The sequence below is a fragment of the Lagenorhynchus albirostris genome, chromosome 9 (assembly GCF_949774975.1).
Source record: "Lagenorhynchus albirostris chromosome 9, mLagAlb1.1, whole genome shotgun sequence".
In the NCBI taxonomy this organism is placed as follows: domain Eukaryota; kingdom Metazoa; phylum Chordata; class Mammalia; order Artiodactyla; family Delphinidae; genus Lagenorhynchus; species Lagenorhynchus albirostris.
Genome location: NC_083103.1, coordinates 6,540,079 through 6,563,380, shown reverse-complemented (window position 1 = coordinate 6,563,380; position 23,302 = coordinate 6,540,079). Strand labels below are relative to the sequence as shown.

The window sequence follows — 23,302 nt, the reverse complement described above, 5'->3', positions numbered from 1 at the left end:
ATCCCGAGGATAACCTGGAGAATACACCCCAAAACACACAGCCCCAGGTACACACCTGCCCCAGCCGGAGCTGTTCCTCAGCTGCACAGACACACACCCACGCCTGAGACAGGATGGGCAGGAAGCAGATCCCGTGGGAGCACGAGGTGTGGGTACCCCTAGGCCCAGGCGGCTGGACAGGGTGGCTGTGGAGAGCACCCTAGGGCCCGGCCGGCCTCGTGCCTGCCTGGCTCCCTGCCAATGCTGGCACTTACTGAGGCACAGCCCCAGCTCCCAGGCCCTGCCCTCTAGAGCCCTGGGAGGCCATATGGGGTGGCGATGGGGAGATGGCAAATGAACTGATTCCCACCTGGAAGCTTGAGGGGCTGAGTGTGACAGGAATGAGGGATGGAGGGAAAACTTCCAGCCTCCCAGCGGCTCAAGCCTGTCGGATATGGCCTCGCAGACAGCCCGGGGGCCTGCGGTGGGGCAGCCGCTGGCAGAGCTCCCATGTGCCACCCAGCAGGAGCCTCCTGAGTGGCTGCCACGGGGTGAGAAGTGGCAGGAAATGCTTGTTGAATCAGTGTGTGAGGTGAGGCCAGGTGGCCTCTCCACCCCCGGAATCTGTGCCCAAATCCCAGATGGCATTTCCTCCGCACAGTCAACGCCCGGGCCCCGGGCCAGCCCGCACCCTCGGCCGGGCCAGGGAGGAGACGCGCTGCTTCTGTCCGGGGGCCCGTAGACGTCACCACTGTCTGGTCCGCACTGGAGGTAGGGGGGTGGCTGGCAAAACTGTCTGTCACCTCTCAGCTCCCACTCCTGCGTTCCGTCCCGATCCCCTCCAGCTTCACTCTGCCAGCTTCACTCCCCATCTGGCGGGAGGCCTCCCTCCCTCTGGCTGGGCTTGACTTAGTGCTCAGTGCCCCGCCGCCGTCTTGGGCATCCTGCCCAGGCTCAGGCTAAAAGCAGGGGAACTCATCCCTTGCTTCCCTCTAACAGAGGCTTGTCCACTCCACACACACCCGGCCCCCCACCCCGAGGCCACAAGGACTTGAGCAGCCTCCACCCTCCCTCCCCTCACTGAGGCTCTTTAGCCTGACCCCAGGCAGGGCAGGGCATGGCGATGGCCTCTGCCTTCCGAGCTCAGGCTGCCCGCATCGAGCTGGCGCCCTTCTGCTGGATGCTGACGGTGCCGGTAGCCCTGGGCTCTGAGACCTCGTTTCTGGAGCATCCTGGTCCCTCGGGCCCTGACAACCGTCCTGTTCTTGTTCTCCTGTCTCCTGGGCCAGACGGGCCTCCCTCCCCAAAGCAGGGTGACCGCTCCCTCTCCCTCCAGCACTGAGCCTGGCCCACATGCCACGTCACCCCGCTGGCTGCTGTTAAGGCCCTGCCAGGCCAGGATGCCAGGCCCCAGTGGGGCAGGGAGGGATCCAAGGACAGAGCCTTTCACCTGAAACACTCGCACACACATGCTCGAGGATGCACGTGCGTGCAGGCCCACAGGTTCCCTTGCGGCTCGGGCCCAGCCAGGGAGGACACGGAGCCACCTGGGGTTTTAAAGCTCTGTTGGGGCCCAGCCCTGCAGGCCCAGTGATCTTTCCAGCAGAGATGGGGACTTGGCCCGACCCGGGGGAGAGCCTGCCAGAGGCTGAAGCCTGGACTCGGGCTGCCGCTCTGGGGATCACTTCCTGAAGTCCTCCTCTCCAGCCTGCGGGGTGGGTGACAGGTGATGGCGCCAGCCCTCTGCCTCCCAGAGGCCCACACCACTGTTACTCAGGGCGGCTTCCAGGCAAAGCCCCCGAGGCCCGGCCTTCCAGTGCCCTCCCCCTCCATCTGGCTCCTCCCAGGTCCTGCCTGGTTCACCTCAAACGTGGTGTCCACAATCTCATCGATGACAGCTGCCTGGGAGCGGAATTTCTGCTGGTAATGCTCCACCCCGGACACCAGCTGCAGGAAGTGGAACAGGAGCTCCCGCTGCCTGAGGGCACGGGGGGGGGGGGGGCGAGGGGGGAAGTGGGAGGGGGCAGGGGGGAGGCAAGGCTGGGCCATCTCAGCCCCCAGAGCCCCCTTCTCCCCCCACTCACAGCACCCCATGCCTCCATTTCCAGCCACGGGCGCCACTTCTCTGTGTGTGGCCCTCCACGGTATATTTCCTTTTCCACATATCCGCGCCCCTGCTGCCACCAGCTGCCGGTACCACAGAGGGTTCTGACGATTAAACTGTTCACCTCCAAACCGCCCATGCCTCCATGTGTCCAAGCTACCCCATGCTGACTCCTGCACCCGCTCAACCACCTACCCGCATCCCCGCCCGTCTATCTAGCCATTCCTCACCCATGGGGCCGCCCCGCCCTTTCCCTCACTCACCTATCCCTCCATCCACCTGCTTTTCCCCGGCCCCGCCCCCCACCCCTTTACAGTCAGCCATCCACCTAAACCCCCAGCCCCACCCACTACCCATTCATTAACTCCTTCACTGCCAGCCTGTCTTATCAATCCAGCCATCATATAACCCTGAAATCAATGAACACTGCACGGTGCTCCAAGGACATAGAAACAAATAAGAAACAGCCGCTGCCCTTAAGAAGCTCAGTCTGTGGCAGAGCCAGGAAAGCAAACCAAGGGTGTTTACACTTGTGATAAGTATAAACAGAGGGCATCGAGGGGCCCAGAGGAGGAAAACCTCACCCAAGTACTGGGGATCAGGAAAGGCTTCTGGAGGAAGTGTCACTGAGCTGAGCTTGAAAGACACCTGAGGGTTCGCTGAGCTCAGACCCGGTTTCTGGTGCGCCAAGGTCTGTGAGCAGCAGGGAGTGTACTGGGGGCCGGAGTGCGCCTCGGGACGGATGAATTCAAGGTGGAGACATCCAGGGGAGGTCAAAGCAGGGCGCCCGGACCTTAAGCTAAGGGAGACAGGAGGCCTTGTAGGGCTGTAAACTCGGGGAAGGCAGGGAAAGCCAAAACTACTTTTAACAAAGATCAGTCTCTAAATCATTAAAAAGAAAAAGGAAGGAAGAAAAAAAAGATTCAAACAAACAAACTAAACAACAAAAACAAGACCACTCTCAGTGGAGGTGGAGGTGGGCCAGTGGAGAAGAGTTTGGAGGCCGAGAAACCCCCAGGGAAAGCATCACAGAGGAGCCCAGGCAAAGGTACCAGGATCTGGAACGTGGAGGGCAGCCGGGAGGGCGGCCGGGAGGGCGGCCGGGAGATGAAACGAGCAGGATTGGATCTCAGCTTTTCCGGCTCTTGATCACCTGAGCCTGGTGTTGGCAGCCAGAGAACATTGCAGGCAGAGAGAACAGTGTGGGCAAAGGCCTGAAGGTGGAGAAGCATGTGCTGTGCTGTACGTAAAGCCAGGATGTGCTGGAGGTGTGGGGTGGGGCCGTGATCATGGAGGGCCTGGCGCTCAAGCTCTGTCGGTGGCCAAGAAGAGCCTGGAAGGTGCCAGCAGTCAGGCTGGTTCTCTGGGGAGCCAGGCCTGAGAGCCAGGGCGCAGGAGTCTGTGCCAAGGACCCCTGGCCATGAGCACAGCCACTAGTCCCCAGCTGTCCTGGCCCAGCCGGCCACTCGGCTTGACATCTGCCTCCCAGGCCTTTACCAAGCTGTTTCCCGACCCACCCTCCCCATCCCTGAAGCCAGCTGAAGTCCAGCCACCCTACGTGGCCCCGCCAAGGTCTTTAGAGGGGGCCCTCACGGGCAGGTGCTAGTCTGTGTCCGCTTTGGGCCTCTGGAGTCCTCGCAGAACCTGGCCCAGAGCAAGGATCAGGGATGCTTCTGGAGCAAAAAGATGAGCAGAACCCCTGCTCCTGCAGCCTCTGTCCGCTGCCCCTGCCCTGGGCCCTCAGCCTCAGAGGGGCTCTCGTGGCCCTTCAGGTGCTGCTGGTGGGATTCTCTTGGTGGTACCAGGTGACTCTGAGTGAGCAGAAGCCACTCAAGGCCTCCACATCCCACCCACAGCCTCTACATAAGCCTTAGGGCTCTACCGCCCTTCCAGAGATGCCCCTTTCCCACGGCAGTCCACCGGTCTGGCCCCCAGACCTCTCCCCTTAGACCTGAGGCCTCCCCTCCCTTTGCATCTCCTTACTTCTCAGTCATGCCTCCAAATTTTTTCTCAATGAGCTGCTTCTGTATAGTGTATCCACTTATCACCTCTTCAGGCTCTGCATGTAGGGAAAGAAGGGGGAGGTCAAGATGCTGCCTGGATTGAGAGAAGGTGGAGGAAACCCCGTGTGTCATGGAGATAGTCAAACAGGAGCTAAAGGGGTTTTTGTCCAGGATGACCCCAAAGAGATTGTTTCTCCGGGCATGGAGTGTGTTTTGTTTGTTTGCCCATCCAGCATGCGTTCCCTCTTCTTCTGGTAAAAGTTTCCCAATTTTCCTGGGGAACCACTCCCACCCCTTTCGGTGCACGTTGCCTAGCTGGGGTTGACCCCACCCCCCAGCTCTAAGGACATATGACTCAAGCCTGGCCAAGCAGAATAGCCTATCCTTTCAGCCATAGCGATTGGTTCAGAAATAGGCAGGTGACCAACCTGAGCCAAGGAGATTCATTTCTGGGATGTTGTTCGAACCGGTGGGAGAAGGGGACCCCTGCTGGGAGAGCTTGGGATACTTAAACTGTGAGGATTTGGGACTAGAGTTGCAGGTGGTCACTTTCCCACCGCAAAGGAAGAGCACCCTAAGCACAAAACCACACAGAGAGCCACAGAGCAGAGAACTGGAAGGAGACCAAATCTCAACCATCATTGGGTCCTGGATCCAGCCGTTCCTGAAAGCCCATGAACTCTCAAGTTGCTAATAATTTAAGACAGTTAATTCGTCTTTTTGCTTAAGCTTTTCTGCACTGAGTGTTCATGATGGAGAGGGCAGGTGGGGGTCCAGGTGACCCCTGAGGGCCCTTAGTCCTCTGGTGTTGATGATCCTGGGATTCTGGAGCTCAGATTCTAAAGTTCTGAAGGTCTTTAAGCAGGAGGCAAAGCAATTGGCTCAAAATCTATTTACCCAGAAAGTCAGGTGTGTAAAGATGAACATGTACAGAAAACTTCATTTTTATAGACTCAATTTTTATAGACACTTTGAGTGACTCTGGACAAGTGGATATAACACCTTGACAAAAGCCTCAAAAACAGTTGAAGCCACCTCATATAAGACCAACTGCTACAAACTTTGTAAGTTATTAACAGAAACGAACGTTTGGTGAATCATAATTTGGCTAATTAGCTGTTTTGCAAATGGGTCTTTCAAGAATTGACTATCAGTTTAATTGGTTGTTGACGGTTAGTAGTGGAGCTTTTTGGACCGAAGTTCTAAGCTCTGAAAGTTCTCCTGAGTGTCAGGTTCTAAGACTCTAAACCTGGGCGTCGGGAATTCCCTGGCAGTAGGTCCAGTGGTTAGGACTTGGCGCTTTCACTGCCGGGACCTGAGTTTGACCCCTGGTTGGGGAACTAAGATCCCTCTAGCCGCGCAGCATGGCCAAAAATAAATAAATAAATAGGTAGATAGGTAGATAAATAAATAAGGCTGAGCCTGGAGCTCTGTGCCTGCCTGGGAAGAAGCAGGCTGCTGGTACCTGCTTCCATGAGCTCTGTCAGTGAGTCATCCAGTAGCTTCTCATGGATCTGGGAGGCCTTCTGCGAAGAAGAGGCCTCAGTTCTGCCAGCGTCCCATGTCTGCCCATCCCTGGAGCACCTTCCTTCCTTCCCTCCAGCTTATGTGTCCCCCTCCCCGTGTCTTCCTGATTCGTCCCCCTGCCCCACTCCCTCACTACCTCCTGCTTCACTTTCTCCAGGCCTTTGAGCAGGGCCATCTGGAAGTTATCCACCAGGACGGCAATCACCAGGCTGGGGCGGGAGACAGGAGGAGGCTGGAGGGGAGGCCCTGAACCCTCCTCTGGGTTCATCGTGGCACAGCCATGGTGAGAGGGGAGGGGAGGGGATGCCCCGGGGTTAGGCTGGGGGAAGTAAAGCTGGGGAGCACAGGTGTGGGGGCCTCACTTGAGGAAGATGAAGTACTGGATGATGATATATATCATGAGAATGGGGATGATGTACCAGGCGCCTGGGAGAGAGGGGGTCGTTCGAGCTGTGAGTTCCTTGCCGGTCCTCACCACACCCCTGCCAGCAAGCCTCAGAGGCCCCACTTTGCAGATGGGGTAACTGAGCCCTCAGGGTCTGCCCACTCAGCCAGCCCCTGCCCTCCACCCAGCCTGAGGCCTGCCCTACCCTGGGCTCGGCTGTCCAGGTAGATGAGGGACCAGTCGTCCAGGGTGAGCAAGGTGAAGAGGGTGAAGATGGTGGTGAAGATGTTCTGGAAGCGCTTGGGGTCAGAGTAGCGGAACAGTGCCCGGAACACCACAGAGAACAGGACTGGCTGTTGAGGACCAAACCAGGCTCACAGGGTCCTCTCTCCCCTTCTTCCTCTCTCCCTGCCCCCCCCAGTTCCTGGTCTCTCCCCCCAACTCCGTCCATTGCAACATCTCACTCTCCCACCCCAGCCCCCGTGGCACAGGATACAGAGACAGGTGAACATGAGGATGAGGATGGCGGTGATGGACGGCAAGGACTGGGCCAGGGTCCCGGTCACTTCCTGGAGGCTGGTCAGGAAGCTGTGGACAGAGGTTGAGAGAGAGGCTGAGTCAGTGGGGTGGGGATCAGTGTCTAGCAGTCGGAGCTGATTACAGCTTTCAGACTGCTGATTACAGGGGTGGGAGGTCCCTGATTTGCTAGTGACTTGGGGCAGGGGGTGTCCCAGACCCTCTCTGGAAAATAAAGAGATTGATCCTAGTGGATGGCAGGAAAAGCAGGCTGGAGTCTGCAGCCTCCTTGTGGGCAGCTGTGGGTCCGCTGACCTGAGCCTCCGCAGGACCCGGATAGCTCGCAAGGCTCGCAGGCTCTTGAAGACCTTGAAGATGCGGAAGATGCTTTGGTTGTAGACCACGCGCATGGAGGAAGAGTTGATCTGCATGAGCATGAACTCCAGCACAGCCATGATCATGATGAAGAAATCTACAGAAACAGGGGCACCTGGGTGTAATGGGCTCCTGCCCAGGCTCACAGACCTCCCAGTGCCAACACCCCCTGCTCCTGTCGCCCCTGGGCAGTTCAGGGGCTCCCACTACACGCACACACACACACACACGCCCCATCCCTACCCACCCAGGTTGTTCCAGGGGTCCAAAAAATACTTGAGGCCCAGAGCAATGATTTTGAGCACAGCTTCCACCACGTAGATGCAGAGGAAGATGGAGTCCAAGGCCATGAAGTACCACTCTGTGGGGGACACGGGGGAGGAGGGTCTCACTCAGGGGTCTCCCCAGCAACCCAGCCTCTCCTTCCTCCTCCCCACTGGAACCTCACACTCAGCCATTTAGGGAGAAGCTGACTCTGCCCAATGGCTGTGTGTTTTAACTGCTCTGTGACTCACTCTTCTTGCCTATAAAATGGTGATAATAACAGTCTGCCTGATAGAATTTTCACAAGCATTAAATGCTTTTCACGGGCTTCCCTGGTGGCGCAGTGGTTGAGAGTCCGCCTGCCGATGCAGGGGACACGGGTTCCTGCCCCGGTCCGGGAAGATCCCACGTGCCGCGAAGCGGCTGGGCCCGTGAGCCATGGCCGCTGAGCCTGCGCGTCTGGAGCCTGTGCTCCGCAACGGGAGAGGCCACAACAGTGAGAGGCCCGCGTACGGCAAAAAAAAAAAAAAAAAAAAAAAAAAAAAAATGCTTTTCACATAGTAAAGGGCTTAGAATGGAGCCTGAAACAGCTTGCAAGAAACATCACTCTTCTTCTCTCCTTAGTTTATGGGCCCTGTGGCAGGTCCTTACCTTTACTTTGCTCCCCAGGGTTTTAGGGACCATCCTCCCAGGTTTCCCACCCTCATCCCTCCAGGGCCTCCTGCTTGCACAGTCTCCTGGCCCTTCCAGCTGACCTGGGTTCTGGGCATCCTTCCCGCAAAGCAGCGTACTTAGAGCTGATGCGCCACCTGGTGGCTATAGTCCAAAACAGCAAACCTCAAATTTATTGGGCTTTTCTGCCTCTGGCGGGCTGGTTGACTTCAGCAAAACTCTCTGAGCCTCACTCTACTGCTGGGCAATGCCGCTTACTTCCCAGGGTGAGGATCAAATGGGATAAGCGATATAAATCCCCCGGCACTTGATCCGGCCCACGGGAGGCTTGGGACAACATCAGTGGCCTTCTCCATGTGAACAGGGCTCCCTGGCTCTTACCACCCCGGACCTCGACTTCAGCGAAGGTCTGGGCCACGAGCATGATGGTGTTAAGGCAGACGATGAAGACGATGAAGGCTTCAAAGGCCAAGGAGTCAGTCAGTTTCCTGAGCATTCTCGAAAGGCCCCACATGAGGTGGCTTAATTTTTCCCACAACAAATAGAAGAGGTCCACAGTGTGCAGCTTCTTGTGGGTTCGTGGGGCTCGGCCAGCTGTGAAAGGGCCAGAAAGCCAAGTCCATGGGGGAAAGGGACACGGCGATCCTGTTTCCCTCCCAGACCTGCCTGCCATGAGCTCACTCAGGTGCCTCCGTGCTAGTCCTGCGCTGGTATAGGAGCCGCAGGCTTGACCCCTTCCCCGACAGGTGCCAGCTTGCTTGGGATTTGAGGTCTGCTTGAGCTCACGCTCCTACACCTCCATGCTTTTCTTTAAGTCACATGGCAACTTACACACGGAAGACCCCATCCTCCTCGCCACCCCATCCTCTTGGTAAACTCTCCCTCTCCCTCCAAGATTCTGCTGAAACATCACCCCTGTTGGCTGACTTTTCTGCCCACAAACAATTAGACACTCATCCCTCACTGCTTGTTTGTGAAGCTGATGCCGTGTTTACGGAACTACCAGGGGCCAAGTTTGGGGGATCATATGTTAACAGCCAAAGTCCCTCCCTGCCCTCTAACCAGGCCCTCATTCAGGCACTGGTTCCAGCCTCTGGCCTCAAGAAGCTCACAGTTCAGTGGGGGAAACATGGACAAACAGAATCCACGGTGGTAAATGTTCTGATACGGATGCTAGACCCCTCTCACTGGGTAGTCTGGGATTGGCTGTATAAGTGATCACCCCCAGCTTTCATACTAGAGAAGAGGAAATGTTCGAGAAGTGAACATGCGAATGAATAAAGCAGTGACTGCATGAACCAACAACCGACAGTCTGGAGAAGTGCCTAATCCCAGGAATAAAAGATTGGATGGTGAACAGTCAGGCGAGTGAATAGCCAATGGGATACACCTGCAGGTGAGAGCAAGCCTCGTGATCTGCGGAAGGACGTTCAGGACCTGACTCAGGTCTGGAATCTGGGCCAGGCAGCTGGAGTTGGGGGGTGGGGGGCAAGCCAAGACTCACTTTTGTGCTTCTGAATCTGCTCGTCTTCTTCGGGCCAGCTTTCCGAGGTTTTAGAGGAGGAGCCCTGAGGATGGACTTTGCTGGATGTCTGGGCAGGGTGTGAGTGCGCTGTGTTCAGGGAACGAGCCAAGCTGAAGGCTGAGCTCTGTCTATCTGGCTTGCTAGGTTGGGGGGCTACTTGACGAGAACAGGCAGAGCCGAGGGAGGCTGAGGCCGCACTGTGGGACGTGTGTGGGCCAAAGAGTTGGGAGCTATCACGACGGTACTCCCCATAGTGGTGCTCTCGGTGGAGGTAGTCACGAGGATGTGCACCGTGCTGTTGCTCTCTGTGCTGGTGCTCGTCATGGTGGTAGGACCCCATGGAGGCAGGCCTTCTGTGGTGATGGGCTTCATGATGGTGGTGCCCGCCATGGTGATGGGCCTCACTGTGCTGGGCAGGGCTACCAGAGTGGGAGAAGTCTCTATGGTTGTAAGGCACACCTTGGTGATAAAGCCCACTATGGTGGGAAACCTCACTGTGGTGGTGAAACCCACCATGGTGGTGGGACTCCCTGTGCTGCTGGAGTCTCCCATGGTGGTAGGACTCCCTCTGTTGGTGGGGCCTCCCGTGATGTCTCCTGCTACTGTGGTGGTGCTCGTCATCACAGTGGTCCTCACCATAGGAATGGTGGGAGATGAAAGCGCCACAGGAAGTATCCGGGAAGAGGGATGAGGAGCGGTGGAAGCGGTGGGAATGGCGGGAGAAGGCATTGTCCTGGAAGTCTTGAGATCCATCACGATGAGGGGATATGCCATGATGGTGGGACTCACCATGGGGACGGGACACCCTTTGGTGATGGCGGTGGACTCCACCATGGCCTGGACTGTGGTGTGTGGTTGGTGAACTGGGGTGAGAGAACACATCCGAGTCATCAGTGTCTGCCTCACTTTGAGCCTTTTCAGCCATCGAGGGTTGATCCATGACTATGCTGTGAACCCCGGATTGAGGAAAGCTCAAGATGTGGGCCTAAGAGCCCTTCCTGGATTGCCTTTCTCACCTAAGCCGTGGCACTGGGGCTTCTAGGAAAACCTGACTTCTCATGGAATTCTCCCCTCTATGATGTCACAAACAGGCCCCTTAGTAGACCTAATTCCCAAATGCCTCCTCCTGGGCTACAGTCCAGAATCAAGAATCGGTGTGTCTAACCTCCTCAATGTAAAAGGATGAAACTGAGGTCAAGAAAGGAGAAGGGACTGGCCCAAGGTGACCCAGCAGGTCAATGGGAAAGCTGGACAGAGAATTCTGGGGTGACACCATAGGCCCCAGCAGTTGCTTTAGCAAGTTTAGCTCTGTTACTGGAAAAAACTTCAAGAAGCCAAATGGTCTAGTCCCCAGTTGTACCTAGATACCAACTGGCTCTAAGGTTCAAACTGCCCAACTCCACTGTAAGTAGGTGTGTGGCCGTGGGCTAGCTGCTTAATCTTCCTATGCCTCAGTTTCTTCCTCTGTAAAATGGGGATAATAACACCTACCTCAAAGGATCAAAAAAGTTAAGATATGTAAAACTTATACTTGCAGCACAATAAATGTTAATTAGTATCGTTATTCTCTCCTTCATCATTGACAGGGATGAAGAGGAAATACCTCTCTTGGGTTATTACTAAAATAAAACCGTCAGCCATTATTTACTGAGGACCTACATTAAGAACTTTTTTTTCTTTTTAAATCTATTTATTTATGGCTGTGTTGAGTCTTTGTTGCTGTGCGCGGGCTTTTCTCTAGTTGCGGCGAGCAGGGGCTACTCTTCGTTGTGGTGCGCGGGCTTCTCATTGCGGTGGCTTCTCTTGTTGAGGAGCACGGGCTCTAGGCACACGGGATTCAGTAGTTGTGGCACGTGGGCTCTAGAGAGCAGGCTCAGTAGTTGTGGCGCACGGGCTTAGTTGCTCCACGGCATGTGGAATCTTCCCGGACCAGGGCTCGAACCCGTGTCTCCTGCATTGGCAGGCAGATTCCTAACCACTGCGCCACCAGGGAAGCCCACAAGACTTCATTTAAAGCAATGTAAGGTTCACAGGAAAATTGAGGGGAAGGTACAGCGATTTCCCATATGCCTTTGCCCCGACCACATGCATAGTCTCCCACATTATTAACATTCCAACCAAAGTGGTACGTTTACTACAATTGATGAACCTACAATGACACAGCAGCATCCTCCAGATTCCATAGTTTACATTAGGATTCACTCTTAGTGGTGTATATTCTATGGGTTTGTATGCACTTTTAATATAATCCTCACAATAACCTCACAGGATGGATATTATTTACCCCCAGTTTACAGAGGAAGGTACTGTGGCTCAAAGAGTATAAATGAGCTGCTCAATCTTCTGGAAGCTTTCAGGTCCCTCGTTTGACTACAGCTGCTTCCTGAGTGCTTGGTCACAGCCAAGTCCATAGCAGCGTTGGGTATCAGGTTCCCAGTGATGAAAGCCCTCAAAGGGCTCAGTGTCTGTCACCAGTAGCAGACAAGGCAAAAGTTTGTGATAGGACTACTAATTGTTCCACAAATCCATTCTCCTCTTCCTGGCATGTGGCCTCCCAGCTAGAGATGACATTTCCCAGGGTGCCTTGCACCTAGGCTTGGCCAAAGGGTGAGAGCAGAAGTAATGTGAGAACTTCCGGGTCTTGGATTTAAAGCACTGGGCCAGGAACCTCTGTTTCCCACCATTCCTATAGGCTAGAGCATGGATCAACAAGCAGACAGGATCGATATTCTAGGGCAGAGATTTCTGCGTTCTGCAAAACCACGGAATTAGCCTTGAGATCTTTCTAGTTTACGGATTCTGTCTTGTGATGAGAAAAAAAAACCTCAGCATTATTTTTGAAACTCATGTGCTGTGTGATGCCAGCGCTTTCAGTGATGGACAGTAATCGAGCAGCCTCGGAAACCAGTTGTGAAACGTTGTTCAACCCCATCTGCAGTGCTCATTGGGTGGGGCCTTGCTCAGTTTCCAGCGTGAGATGAGGATGTCTGTCGATCATGTGTGAACATGGTATTGCCCGGATAGGAGGTGGTAAAGAAGGTGACCTCAGCCTCGCCCTCCTGGTTACCTCCCTCCACCTCCCCTTAGGCACAGATGACTGACTTAGGGGCGCAAACACTCTGGTGTGATAGAAAATCAGAGGAAATTTTTCTTCTAAGGAAATCATTTTTGCCTCGACGTAGCGGCCTCCCTGCCACTTTGCTGTTGATGCGAACACTGTAAAACATGAATTATGCAGGTTAGAAGTGAATTTCAGCATGATTTCATATCTTGTTGCAAGTTTCCTGTTTAGTTATATATGATGCCCTTCTATTGTATGTCTTATTAGTGTTTGTGTTTTACAAATGTGTCTAGCGATTCCATGTGATGCTGTTTTATCATCAGGTGTGAAGTGAAAGAGGAGGAGCTTAGGACTGTGGACAAATCTGGTAGGGTTAGCGATGAAGAATTACAATTTACAAGTGTAGCAATGGCTTCAGGAAAATCGAAGAGAACTAAATTACAAATTACAGCCAATTGACAAATAAATGTGCTAATTTTTAACCTATCGTATCTCAAAACAAACAGGGTAAGGCTTTTATAGGCTACATTTAGTACAAAGGCTCAAAGAGCAAGTTATTTGTAACAGACCAATTGTCCAGAAAAAGAACCCAATAATGCTGGCATGTAAAATTATATGAGTGACGTGTTAGCGCAAGATGCTCAACAAAAGAGTGTAAGTGTTCTACTCTCAGAGAGAGTGACAACACAACGTGTTGATGTCACGTGATGCTGAAGAACTTTTCTTTTTTTCTTGGTAATTAGCTGAAAAATAACAGATTCTTTATCCAGGCTGATGAGTCAACAGATTTCACCGATAAATGCCATGTTTTTAGAAGTGGCACTGATAAATGCCACTTCTAAGATTTGTAAATGATGCTGGTAATCAAGACTTTTTTTTTTCTGCGGAAAACAGCTTTTACATAGAAACAGCCAAGATATGATCAATGTTTTCTTCATATCTAGAATCAAAAGGTCTGTCTTGGAAGAACTGTCTTGGCATTTGAACTGATGGTGTTTCCATCAAAAGTTGGCTCCATAAGAGTTTTCACTGCTGTTATAAAAAAACAAAACCAGGACTTCCCCAGCGGTCCAGTGGTTAAGACTTCACGCTTCCACTACAGGCGGGGGTTCAGGTTCGATCCCTGGTTGGGGAAGATCTTGAATGCCCCGTGGTGTGACCAAAAAAAAGAAAAAGAAAAAAAACAAAACCAATCAAAACCCAACAAACAAAAACCTGTTGTTGCCACGTACACTACTTTCCTTACAGGGAGGAACAGGCGTCACAAACTCTTGGAGATGAAAAAAAGAATGATGCTGCAAAATGGTTAACTTGATGAAACAAAGACTTAACTTGAGCATGTTTAAAAAACTGTGGGCTTCCCTGGTGGTGCAGTGGTTAAGAATCCACCTGCCAATACAGGGAACACGAGCTCAAGCCCTGGTCTGGGAAGATCCCACATACCATGGAGCAACTAAGCCCGTGCGCCACAACTACTGAGCCTGCACTCCACAGCCCGCGAGCCACAACTACTGAGCCTGCGTGCCACGACTACTGAAGGCCACGCACCTAGAGTCCATGCTCTGCAACAAGAGAAACCACCGCAATGGGAAGCCCGCGCACCACAATGAAGCGTAGCCCCCACTCTCTGCAACTAGAGAAAGCCCGCGCACAGCAACAAAGACCCAATGCAGCCAAAAAAAATTTTTTTTAATAAAAAAAACACAAAAAACTGTGATTATGGGGAATTCCCTGGCAGTCCAGTGGTTAAGACTCCACACTCTCACTGCTGAGGGAGTGGGTTCCATCCCTGGTCAAGGAACTAAGAGCCTGCAAGCCACGTGGTATGGCATGCGTGGCCAAACCACTCCCCCAAACCAAAAAAACCCCTGTGATTATGATCCAACAAGTCCACTTCTGGGTATGTGCCAAAAGAATTGAAAGCAGGGGTTCAAACAGGTATTCATACACCCCTGTTTGTAACAGCATTATCCACAACAGCCAAGAGGTGGAAACAACCCAAATGTCCATGGACAGGTGGAGAGATAAGCCAAATGTGGTCCATAGATAAAATGGAATATTACTGAGCCTTAAAAGGAAGGAACTACTGATAACATACCACAACATGGATGAACCCTGAAGACGCTATGCTAAGTGAAATAAGCCAGGCACAAAAGAACAAATATCATATGGTTCCACTTAAATGAGGTACCCAGAATAGGCACATTTATAGACACAGAAGGTTACATAACGGTTACCAGAGGCTGTGGGAAGGGGATGATGGAAAGTTATTTTTTAATGGGTGCAGAGTCTCAGTTTGGCATGATGAAAAGTTCTGGAGATGGACCGTGGTGAGTGTTACACAACAGTGTGAGTGTACTCAGTGCCCCTGAATTGTACATTGAAAATGGTTAAAATGGCCAATTTTATGTTAATGAATATTTTACCACAATAAATGTTTTCTTAATTAAAAAAAAAACTGTGTCCGCAAAAAAAAAAAAAAAAAAAACTGTGTGAAAACCTGAACGAAGAACATAGACATCTCCTATACAGACATATAGAAATCTGGTGGCTTCCCACTTTGTGATAGGTCCATTGAGAAAGCACCAATTTAGTTGAGGAAAGAGGCTGGCTGAATCTATAGAATGGGTCATCTCATCCAATTAGTGAGGACTCCTGCGCTGACTACCTTACATTGCATTTACATGGGACATGAGTAACTTTCCATTTTGTGAGCATTTTAAGAAGCCATCCACAGACCTCTTCCCTAGACCATCATATAATCAAGTTCCCAGTTGTGTTCTTTCCAAGTCTCTGTAAATGACCAGCCCATCAGATATTGCTCAAGAGCCCATATGAATCTGCACCTTAGCCCCTCTTTCCTTCCACACAAAGTGGATAATATATGTATTGCCCGAAGTTCTGCCTACTGGGAGGATTTTTCTTCACCACCGTCTTTCAGGGCCAACTCTGAATGGGGCTGTCGTGCAGCAACTGTCCACTTCTGGCTGTCGCTGGCTTACTGTGCAAAGTCTTCCATAAATCAGGTCTGTCCTTTTTCCTCTTCCCCTTGAAGCCTTTGAGTGTAAACAGAGGGAAAGGAGATGAAGCATTAGAAACAGACATCACGGTAGGCTGAAGCACCTGCTCATGTAATTCATTTGTGTCTTCTGGATCAGACCTCCCTTGCTATACAGGAGGTCCATGTTGATTACCTCTTTTATATGTACTAGCATGTATTTGTTAATCCCAAACTGCTAATTTATACCTTCTCCCCAGTATCATATATACCACTTCAATTTCTAATGGGATACAACTGTGAAAATCCAATTTCATGATTCTGTGGGCCAGATAACACCCAGTTTATGATGAACATTTGGGTCTGATAATCACTAGGTGTTCCATAAATCAGTCATTCAGTGTTCACCAGGGCCCAGAGGCAAGCCAGAGGCTGCTTTTGAGAGGATAGAATAGTCGTTGGCAGAGGACAGCATGACAAAAATTCCATGGGTCTTAGCTGTGATCCTCCTATTGGGGCTTGCTAGATATGCCACATGGCATCTTTGGCTGACACCTGCCCAAGTGGTAGGGCAGCTTGCACCACAGGCTGGACTTTTGCAGAGCTTATTTTAGATCCAGATCGAACATTGTCAGATTTACAGGTTACCCAGAAAATGAGTCAAAGCAGTTTGCCCCAATGGGACCTACGTTGGCTCCAAAATCCAAAAGGCACACCGTACATTGCTCCCCTTTCTTCGTGACATATAGTGTTAAGCGGCAGCAACGTGTCTCTCACTTTATTTATTTTTTACATTTTATTTATTTATTTATTTTGGTCGCGCCACATGGCATGTGGGATCCTAGTTCCCTGACCAGGGATCGAACACACGCCCCCTGCAGGGGAAGCAAGGATTCTTAAGCACTGGACTGCCAGTGAAGTCCCTGTCTCTCACTTTAGAAGAGACGTGCAACATTCCCCAGACCTCTGGACCCCTGGAAACTTTCCCGATGTGGCTGGCAGGCAATTTGAACTTCCATGGGGTTCATCTCCAGCTCTCTGGCACACATATGTTTAACGCTTGCTGTTTCCTGATCATAGTGTCCAGTTAGCATAATAGCTTCAGTTGAGTGTGTCAAGATGGTATTCTCTGTGTTGTCAAGACTATCAACGTAGGGAGGGTGGGAGGGAGGGAGACGCAAGAGGGAAGAGATATGGGAACATATGTATATGTATAACTGATTCACTTTGTTATAAAGCAGAACTAATACACCATTGTAAAGCAATTGTACCCCAATAAAGATGTTAAAAAAAGAAAAAAAGAAGACTATCAACGTCCCTTTGGACCATGCAGTTTGCTGGAAGATGGCATAATCCAGGGACAAGACGCTAAAGGTATACTGTTATCCTTGCTATGTAAATGCAAACAGTGTAAATTCCCATATTCATGGGAATTACTAGTTCAATAGCCACATAACAGTTGCTGGGGTTTATACTGAGTTTCTCCAATAAAGATCTCAAATCTAGAATTGCAGCTGTGATTGGCATTGCCACATCACTAAGCTTGCTTTTCCACCGGCAAGTAAGAAGGGGATATGCCTGGAATCACCACTTTTGCATCTCTCAAACCCCTAAAGGTGGCACTAATCTCTGCAGTTTCTTCAGGTTGTTGTATCACTTGATGTATAACTTCGCAGGGGTGGGGGGACAATTCCAGAGGTTTCCACTTGGTCCTTTTACCATAATCGTCCACACTACAGGGGAAGGGAAGCAACGTGAGAGTCTGCCAGCTACTGAGTACTAATCTCACAATCAATTCTGGAATGGTGGAACTAACCACAGCGTGAATCTGAGGGCCTCAGGAATGTGACCTTTCATCTCTAAAGGCCTTTAGTGCTAACTGGTCTCCATGGATAATAATATTCAAATTAACATCTGAAGCTGCAATGAATTTGTCGTGTCATTTTAGCTAAGCTGGAACTGCTTCCCAGAATTCCCTTCTCTGCATAGTTCTCTTTAGTGTGGGCCACGAGTGGCATTTTGTGTAAGATTTGGGAAGTAGAAGTGAAACAGGAGTTGTATCCTTTTTCCACTAGGAAGGTTGGTGCAGGGGCACCAGAAGCAGCTGCATCTCCCTCACAATGACCCTCATTTGCTAGCTCACCTTTTTAGCATCGAGCAGTACCTGGGTCCACAGCTTCTCCAGCTTCTGCTACTCTTGTTTCAGGTGCATGTTTAGCTCCCTGGTGGAGTGCCAGCTTCTCCTGTGGGTCATCTGCTTCATTAAAGTTGGAAGCTTAGACGCAGTGAGAGACTGATACAGGTTCTGGTCCATCCTGTGGGTACTAGCTTATTCTCACTGGTGCAAGTTCATTCTTGCCTCCCTCACCTCACATCACATTCATTCCAGCTGTCTGCCTGCCATCTTTTAGCTCCAGCACCAGAAACAAAGATGGCAGTCTTATATGATCAGCCCTCACAATTATGTAGGGTCTTATCCATATGATACAACTTTACTGCCTATAATCGCTCCCAGTAATTTTGTTTCTCTGATTAAATCCTGGCTGATACAGTAACTTTATTTTTTGAGTGTTTTTTTTGTTTGTTGGTGGTGGTGGTGGGCTTTTTCTGGTTTTTGTGGCTGTGCCATGTGGCTTGTGGGATCTTAGTTCCCCCCACCAGGGATTGAACATCCTCAGCAGTGAAAGCACAGAGTCATAACCACTGGACCACCAGGGAATTCCCCAGTAACTTAAAAAATACACAAATTGCCATTTTCTGTGTCTAAAGAAACTTACAGCTCGTCTCTTGTCCCTTTGTGCACAAAGGTAAATAAATCAATGTTTCCGGTATCTTCCTTATTGTAACAAAGTGCTTATGACGGGTTGGGTTTTGTTTTGCTTCTTAGGAGTGCTGGATGAAAACAGAATCAGGAGTAAGCTCCTTCGCTTGAAGAAAGAGGGGAAGGTAGTATGATAGACTGAACATAAAAATAACCCCAGTTCTCTCCTGCTTCTATCCATAATGCCCCATGAAATGTGACTTTGAAACATCGACTTTCCCACCCCTTAAATCTGAACAGGTTTGGCTAATGAAATGGGGCAGAAGTGATGGAGTGTCTCTTGAAAGCCTCAAAAGAGCTTGCCCGTTTTTCGTTGTTCTCTTGGACCCACACTTGGGCGATGAGAACAAGCCCAGTCTCCTCTGCTGAAGATAAGAGAGACCATATGGAGCATAGCTGAGTCATATGGGCTGAGGCCATCACAGACTAGCTAACCCCTCCCCGCCTTGCAGTTGATCCTGCACCACGAGTGAGCACAACTGAGATCAGTCAAGCCCAGCCCAGATCAGCAGAACCACCCAGACGACCCATACTCTAATGAGAAACAATGCATTTTTATTTTTTTTATGATTAATTAATTAATTAATGGCTGCATTGGGTCTTTGTTGCTGCGCGCGGGCTTTCTCTAATTGCATTGAGTGGGGGCTACTCTCCTTTGCGCTGCGTGGGCTTTTTACTGTGTTGGCTTCTCTTGTTGCAGAGCATGGGCTCTAGGCACACAGGCTTCAGTAGTTGTGGCATGCAGGCTTCAGTAGTTGTGCCTCACAGGCTCTAGAGCTCAGGCTCAGTAGTTGTGGTGCACAGGCATGGTTGCTCCACGGCATGTGGGATCTTCCCGGACCAGGGCTCGAGCCCGTGTTCCCTGCATTGGCAGGTGGATTCTTAACCACTGTACCACCAGGGAAGTCCATAGAATGCATTTTTAAAAGCCATTGGATTTTGGGGTGGTTTGTTACACAGCACATTGCTAACTAATACAGGAGCATGGGAAAATGGATGTTTTGAAGAATGGTGAGGAACTTTACAGGTGGATCAGAAAAGAAAAGGCACTAAGGGCAAAGAGAAGATCATGTGCCAAGAACAGAGGTGTGAATTGTCCTGACACCTTCAGGCAGTGGTGTGCTGGGAAGCGTTTGACACCTATCTCTCCATGTGTAGTTCTGATGTGAATTTTGGTTGCTATTTTTTGGTTTTGTTAATGAGTAACAGACTTTTTCCATGAAGGACCAAGAGGTAAATGTTTTAGGCTTTCAGGGCCACACAGTCTCTATTGCAATGACTCAACTCTGCTATTGTAGTGCAGAAACAGCCACAGAACAATAAGGAAAAGAATAGGTGTGGCTGGGTTCCAATAAAACTTTATTTACACAAACAGGTGGTGGGCCAGATTTGGCTTGTAGTTTGCTTATCCCTGGTCTAGACGATTAACAAAACAATAAATCGATCTGATTTATAGTGTTTGTTGATTTGCAGTGTAACTACTTGCACCATGGCTGATTTCATGCTACCAGTGTAATGTCACTGAACACTGTCTGGAAGAAATGGACAATAAGGAGCATCCTATTCTCTAGGATTTCCACCAGGCAGATATAATAGACCTACATAACCTTAAGAGCAGAAATAATAGTAAAATCTAGTAAACGAATTAGGAAGTAATGAGTTGTGAGTATTTATTACCTTTGTTCTTAATATACTTTATTTAATAGTAAGTTTATGTAATCTAGTTAAATTTTTAATTTAATTTTTAATACAATTTAATTGTGTTCAACAACCAGCTGGCAAAATTCAGCATTCTAGAGCCAGTAAGAGCCAGACCTGGCATACCATTGCATTCAGGAAATGATGTGTTATCCAGAGTGAGCAAGATGGGGGGTGGAGATAGAGGAGTAATGGGAGATGCAGGTGAAAGGTTTTTGGAAGGTCAGACTAGGTTGGGCCTTGTGGGCTGGTAAAGGGGGTGGCATTTCAAACAGTGATGAGATCAGATCAGATGGCTCTAAGAAGGATGCTTGCACACAGAGAGGAGTCTGTTTGCTGTGGGGATCCTGAGGCCGGTGGGTCAGTTAGGAAGCTGTTGGCATAACCAGCAGAGAAACTCTGATGGCTGGGACTACAGAAGATGTTGGGAAAGAGAGGTGGGTTGATGCCAGTTATTCAGGCGCCTGGATCTACAGGATGCAACGACGGATAGGTGGTGCTGGGGAAAGGGTGAGGGACACATGAAGGGGACATCAAGGATTGGGGCTTGAACATCCTCAGGAACTGGGGCGCAGGTCCCTGAAACTGAGAGTGCTGGAGAAGGAGCTGGTTTGGCAGAAGATGAGTGTTCGGTTTGCACATAGTGGGTTTGACGATCCCGGGAACACCCAGGAGGGGAGCCCTGGGCTGGAGGCCAAGTTGGGAAAGAGGGCCCAGGACCTTGCCTCCTGGGGCTCCGGTGGCAGGACACTCATGGGAGTGTCCCCACTCCTGACTCTGCCCTGGCTCCAGGCCACCTCTGAGCCACATTCCCTCTCGGGGACTCAGTCTCCCCATTCGTAGTGGGGGGTTAGGGTCTGACTCCTGCACTCCTATTGCCTGGCTTTTGTGAAAATCCCACGAGATCGGGGTGCGGGTTGAGAGGGCGGTGGAGGACGCTGTTCCTGTCCTGTCCTCGGCCTGCTGGAGGGTGCTGGGGGACTCCTGGGAAGGAGACGATGGCCAGCCAGATTCCTGAGGCCTGGCTGGGTCAGAAGAGCCCAGCTCAGGTCCCCCCCCCATCACCTCCCCTTCTGCCCTATATCCCCCTCTCTGGATGGCCTGGGGGGCTGTCCCCTCTCCTCAGGTTCTCTTGCCCTGCAGCCCCTCTCCACTCCTCTCGCACAGCCCCAGACGCCGCCAGCCAATTGCGCTGGCAGATCCCTGCTTTCCTCACCTCCGACACCCAAAGTGTCTCCCTGCCCCTCCCTCCCACTCGAACCACTCTCAGGGGCTTTTATAAAGAGGCTCTTTAACAAGGAGCCTGCATTCTGGTTTCGGTCCTTGCTCAGGCTCTCCCTGAGTGTGTGGGTGAGCCTGGGCACATCACCTTTTTGTACCTCAGTTTCCCCTTCTGTGAAAAGAAGATAAGAATAGCATCTACCTTACGGGGTTGTTGTTAAGAAGCACATAAGTTAAAATGCAGAAAGCATGGAGAAAAGCGCCCAGCACGTAGCAAGTGCTCAATAAATGTTAGCTGGTGCCACGTCCCTCCTTACCGTGCCTTCTCCCTGCAGCATCTGCAGTTTATTAAAGGCCTTTCTCCTGCTTCCCTCAGTGGCTCCATCATCTATAACAGAGCTCCCTACCTGGTGCACTGCTCTGCCAGGAATGGGCTACAGACGGGCTGAGACGGTGACTCCCTCCCCTCTGGGGACAGCCCAGCACCCCCTGCTGGTCATCTCTGGCCATTCCATTTATTCCAGTGTCCGGTGCAGAACAAGCTGGACTTCTAAGCGTGAGATTCAAGGCCTTTCCTAACCGGACACTGGCATGCTTCTCCCCACACTGGTAGCCCAGCATTCTCTACCTGGAGCACCCTTCCCTGTCCCTGTTCTCAGCTTTGAAACTGCCAGGTGATGCCTCAGGGAACTCCAAGGGGCTCCGGTTCTTTATGTCTCAGCACAGAAAGAATTCAGTGAGAGGCAAAGTGATAGATAAGAAGTGATTAATTAGGATAGGATGTTTGTGAGGCTTACAAGCGGGCAGGTGAGCATCTCGCTGCACTGCCCCAAGTACTTAGTGGGTTACATCTTTATAATCAAAGGAAAAGAGGGGTGGGGGAGAAGACCACCTTCTTCCTCGTTCTCCTTTGAGTCTTCCATCATTAACTCCTCCGACATGTCAGGTGGGGTATTTTTCTGACCCTATATGGCCCATCTGGGACTGTCATGGCACTATGGAAAAATTATTTCAGGTCTCAGTATAATGAGGGTCTTTCACTTTGAAATGTCACCTTTCCCTAAATTATTGTTTTTTATGAGTGCAGAGAGTATGCCCTAGAGGTCATTATCTTGTTGACATCACTGGGCAGGATGTAGGCATTATTTTTCTACTATTGTTTTATTGTCTTGAGGCATGATTTGTGCCTCCATTGCTTAGTGTTGTTGCTAAGCACCTTGCTCTGCTTCGTGAGTCAAGCAAGCCCACATTGTTTCAGGATTTTCCCATTGCTTTCCTCAGTGATCATTAACTTACTGCGGTCTCCCAAAGCCCCCTAAAGTTCCCTGTCTATCTACAGTCCCCTAGTGGGATTTCTAAACTAACTATTTGATTATCCTACTCTATCCCTATCACCTTCTCCAGGGCGCCTCTCCAGACGGCTCAAGCAGACACTCCTGTCCTCCTCTGCTCCCCATGAAACTGAGCAGGACCCTGTGGGTCTCCTGGCACAGAAGCCTTTCCGTGTCCCCCATTTCTTGTTGTAGGGAACAGACTCCAGCCTCCATGACCTTCCCTGAGTTCCAAAGCGCAGATTCAAACAGTTGCTAATCAGGGAAGGGAGGGGATGCGGAGACAAGGGACGAGGAACCAAGAACAATAGTGGAGCCTTGGGGCAGGATCTTGGTTCCGCCTCAAGGGACACACAGAACAATTTATTTGAGCTCTTTACAGAACTAAAACCCCCAACAAGGGCAGTCAGCATTCTTCATTCCAGAGAAGACCACCTGAGACCGGATTCAAGGAACCGGAGAAGCTCATCAAGAGATTACCTGAGGGGCTTCCCTGGTGGCGCAGTGGTTGAGAGTCTGCCTGCCGATGCAGAGGACACGGGTTCGTGCCGTGGCCCGGGAGGATCCTACGTGCCGCGGAGCGGCTGGGTCCGTGAGCCATGGCCACTGGGCCTGCGCGTCCGGAGTCTGTGCGCCGCAACGGGAGAGGCCGCAGCGGTGAGAGGCCCGCTTACCGCAAAAAAAAAAAAAAAAAAGAGAGATTACCTGAGGGCTTCCCTTGTGGCACAGTGGTTAAGAATCCGCCTGCCAATGCAGGGAACACGAGCTCAAGCCCTGGTCCGGAGCAACATGCCGCGGAGCAACTAAGCCCTTGAGCCACAA

General features: G+C 51.1%; 1 protein-coding gene across 1 annotated transcript; it reads right to left on the bottom strand.

Moving 5' to 3' along the window:
* Positions 1-1,509: 1,509 nt before the first annotated feature.
* Positions 1,510-10,290, bottom strand: CATSPER1 (cation channel sperm associated 1). Its single transcript, XM_060159852.1, has 14 exons — positions 9,864-10,290; positions 9,596-9,769; positions 9,330-9,503; positions 8,207-8,419; positions 7,137-7,250; positions 6,830-6,986; positions 6,495-6,586; positions 6,204-6,347; positions 5,976-6,039; positions 5,750-5,822; positions 5,552-5,612; positions 4,067-4,142; positions 1,843-1,957; positions 1,510-1,687 (listed from the first exon to the last, which is right to left on the bottom strand). The coding sequence occupies exons 1-14, from the start codon at positions 10,288-10,290 to the stop codon at positions 1,661-1,663; spliced, it is 1,911 nt and encodes a 636-aa protein (XP_060015835.1). The 3' UTR covers positions 1,510-1,660.
* Positions 10,291-23,302: the final 13,012 nt, after the last annotated feature.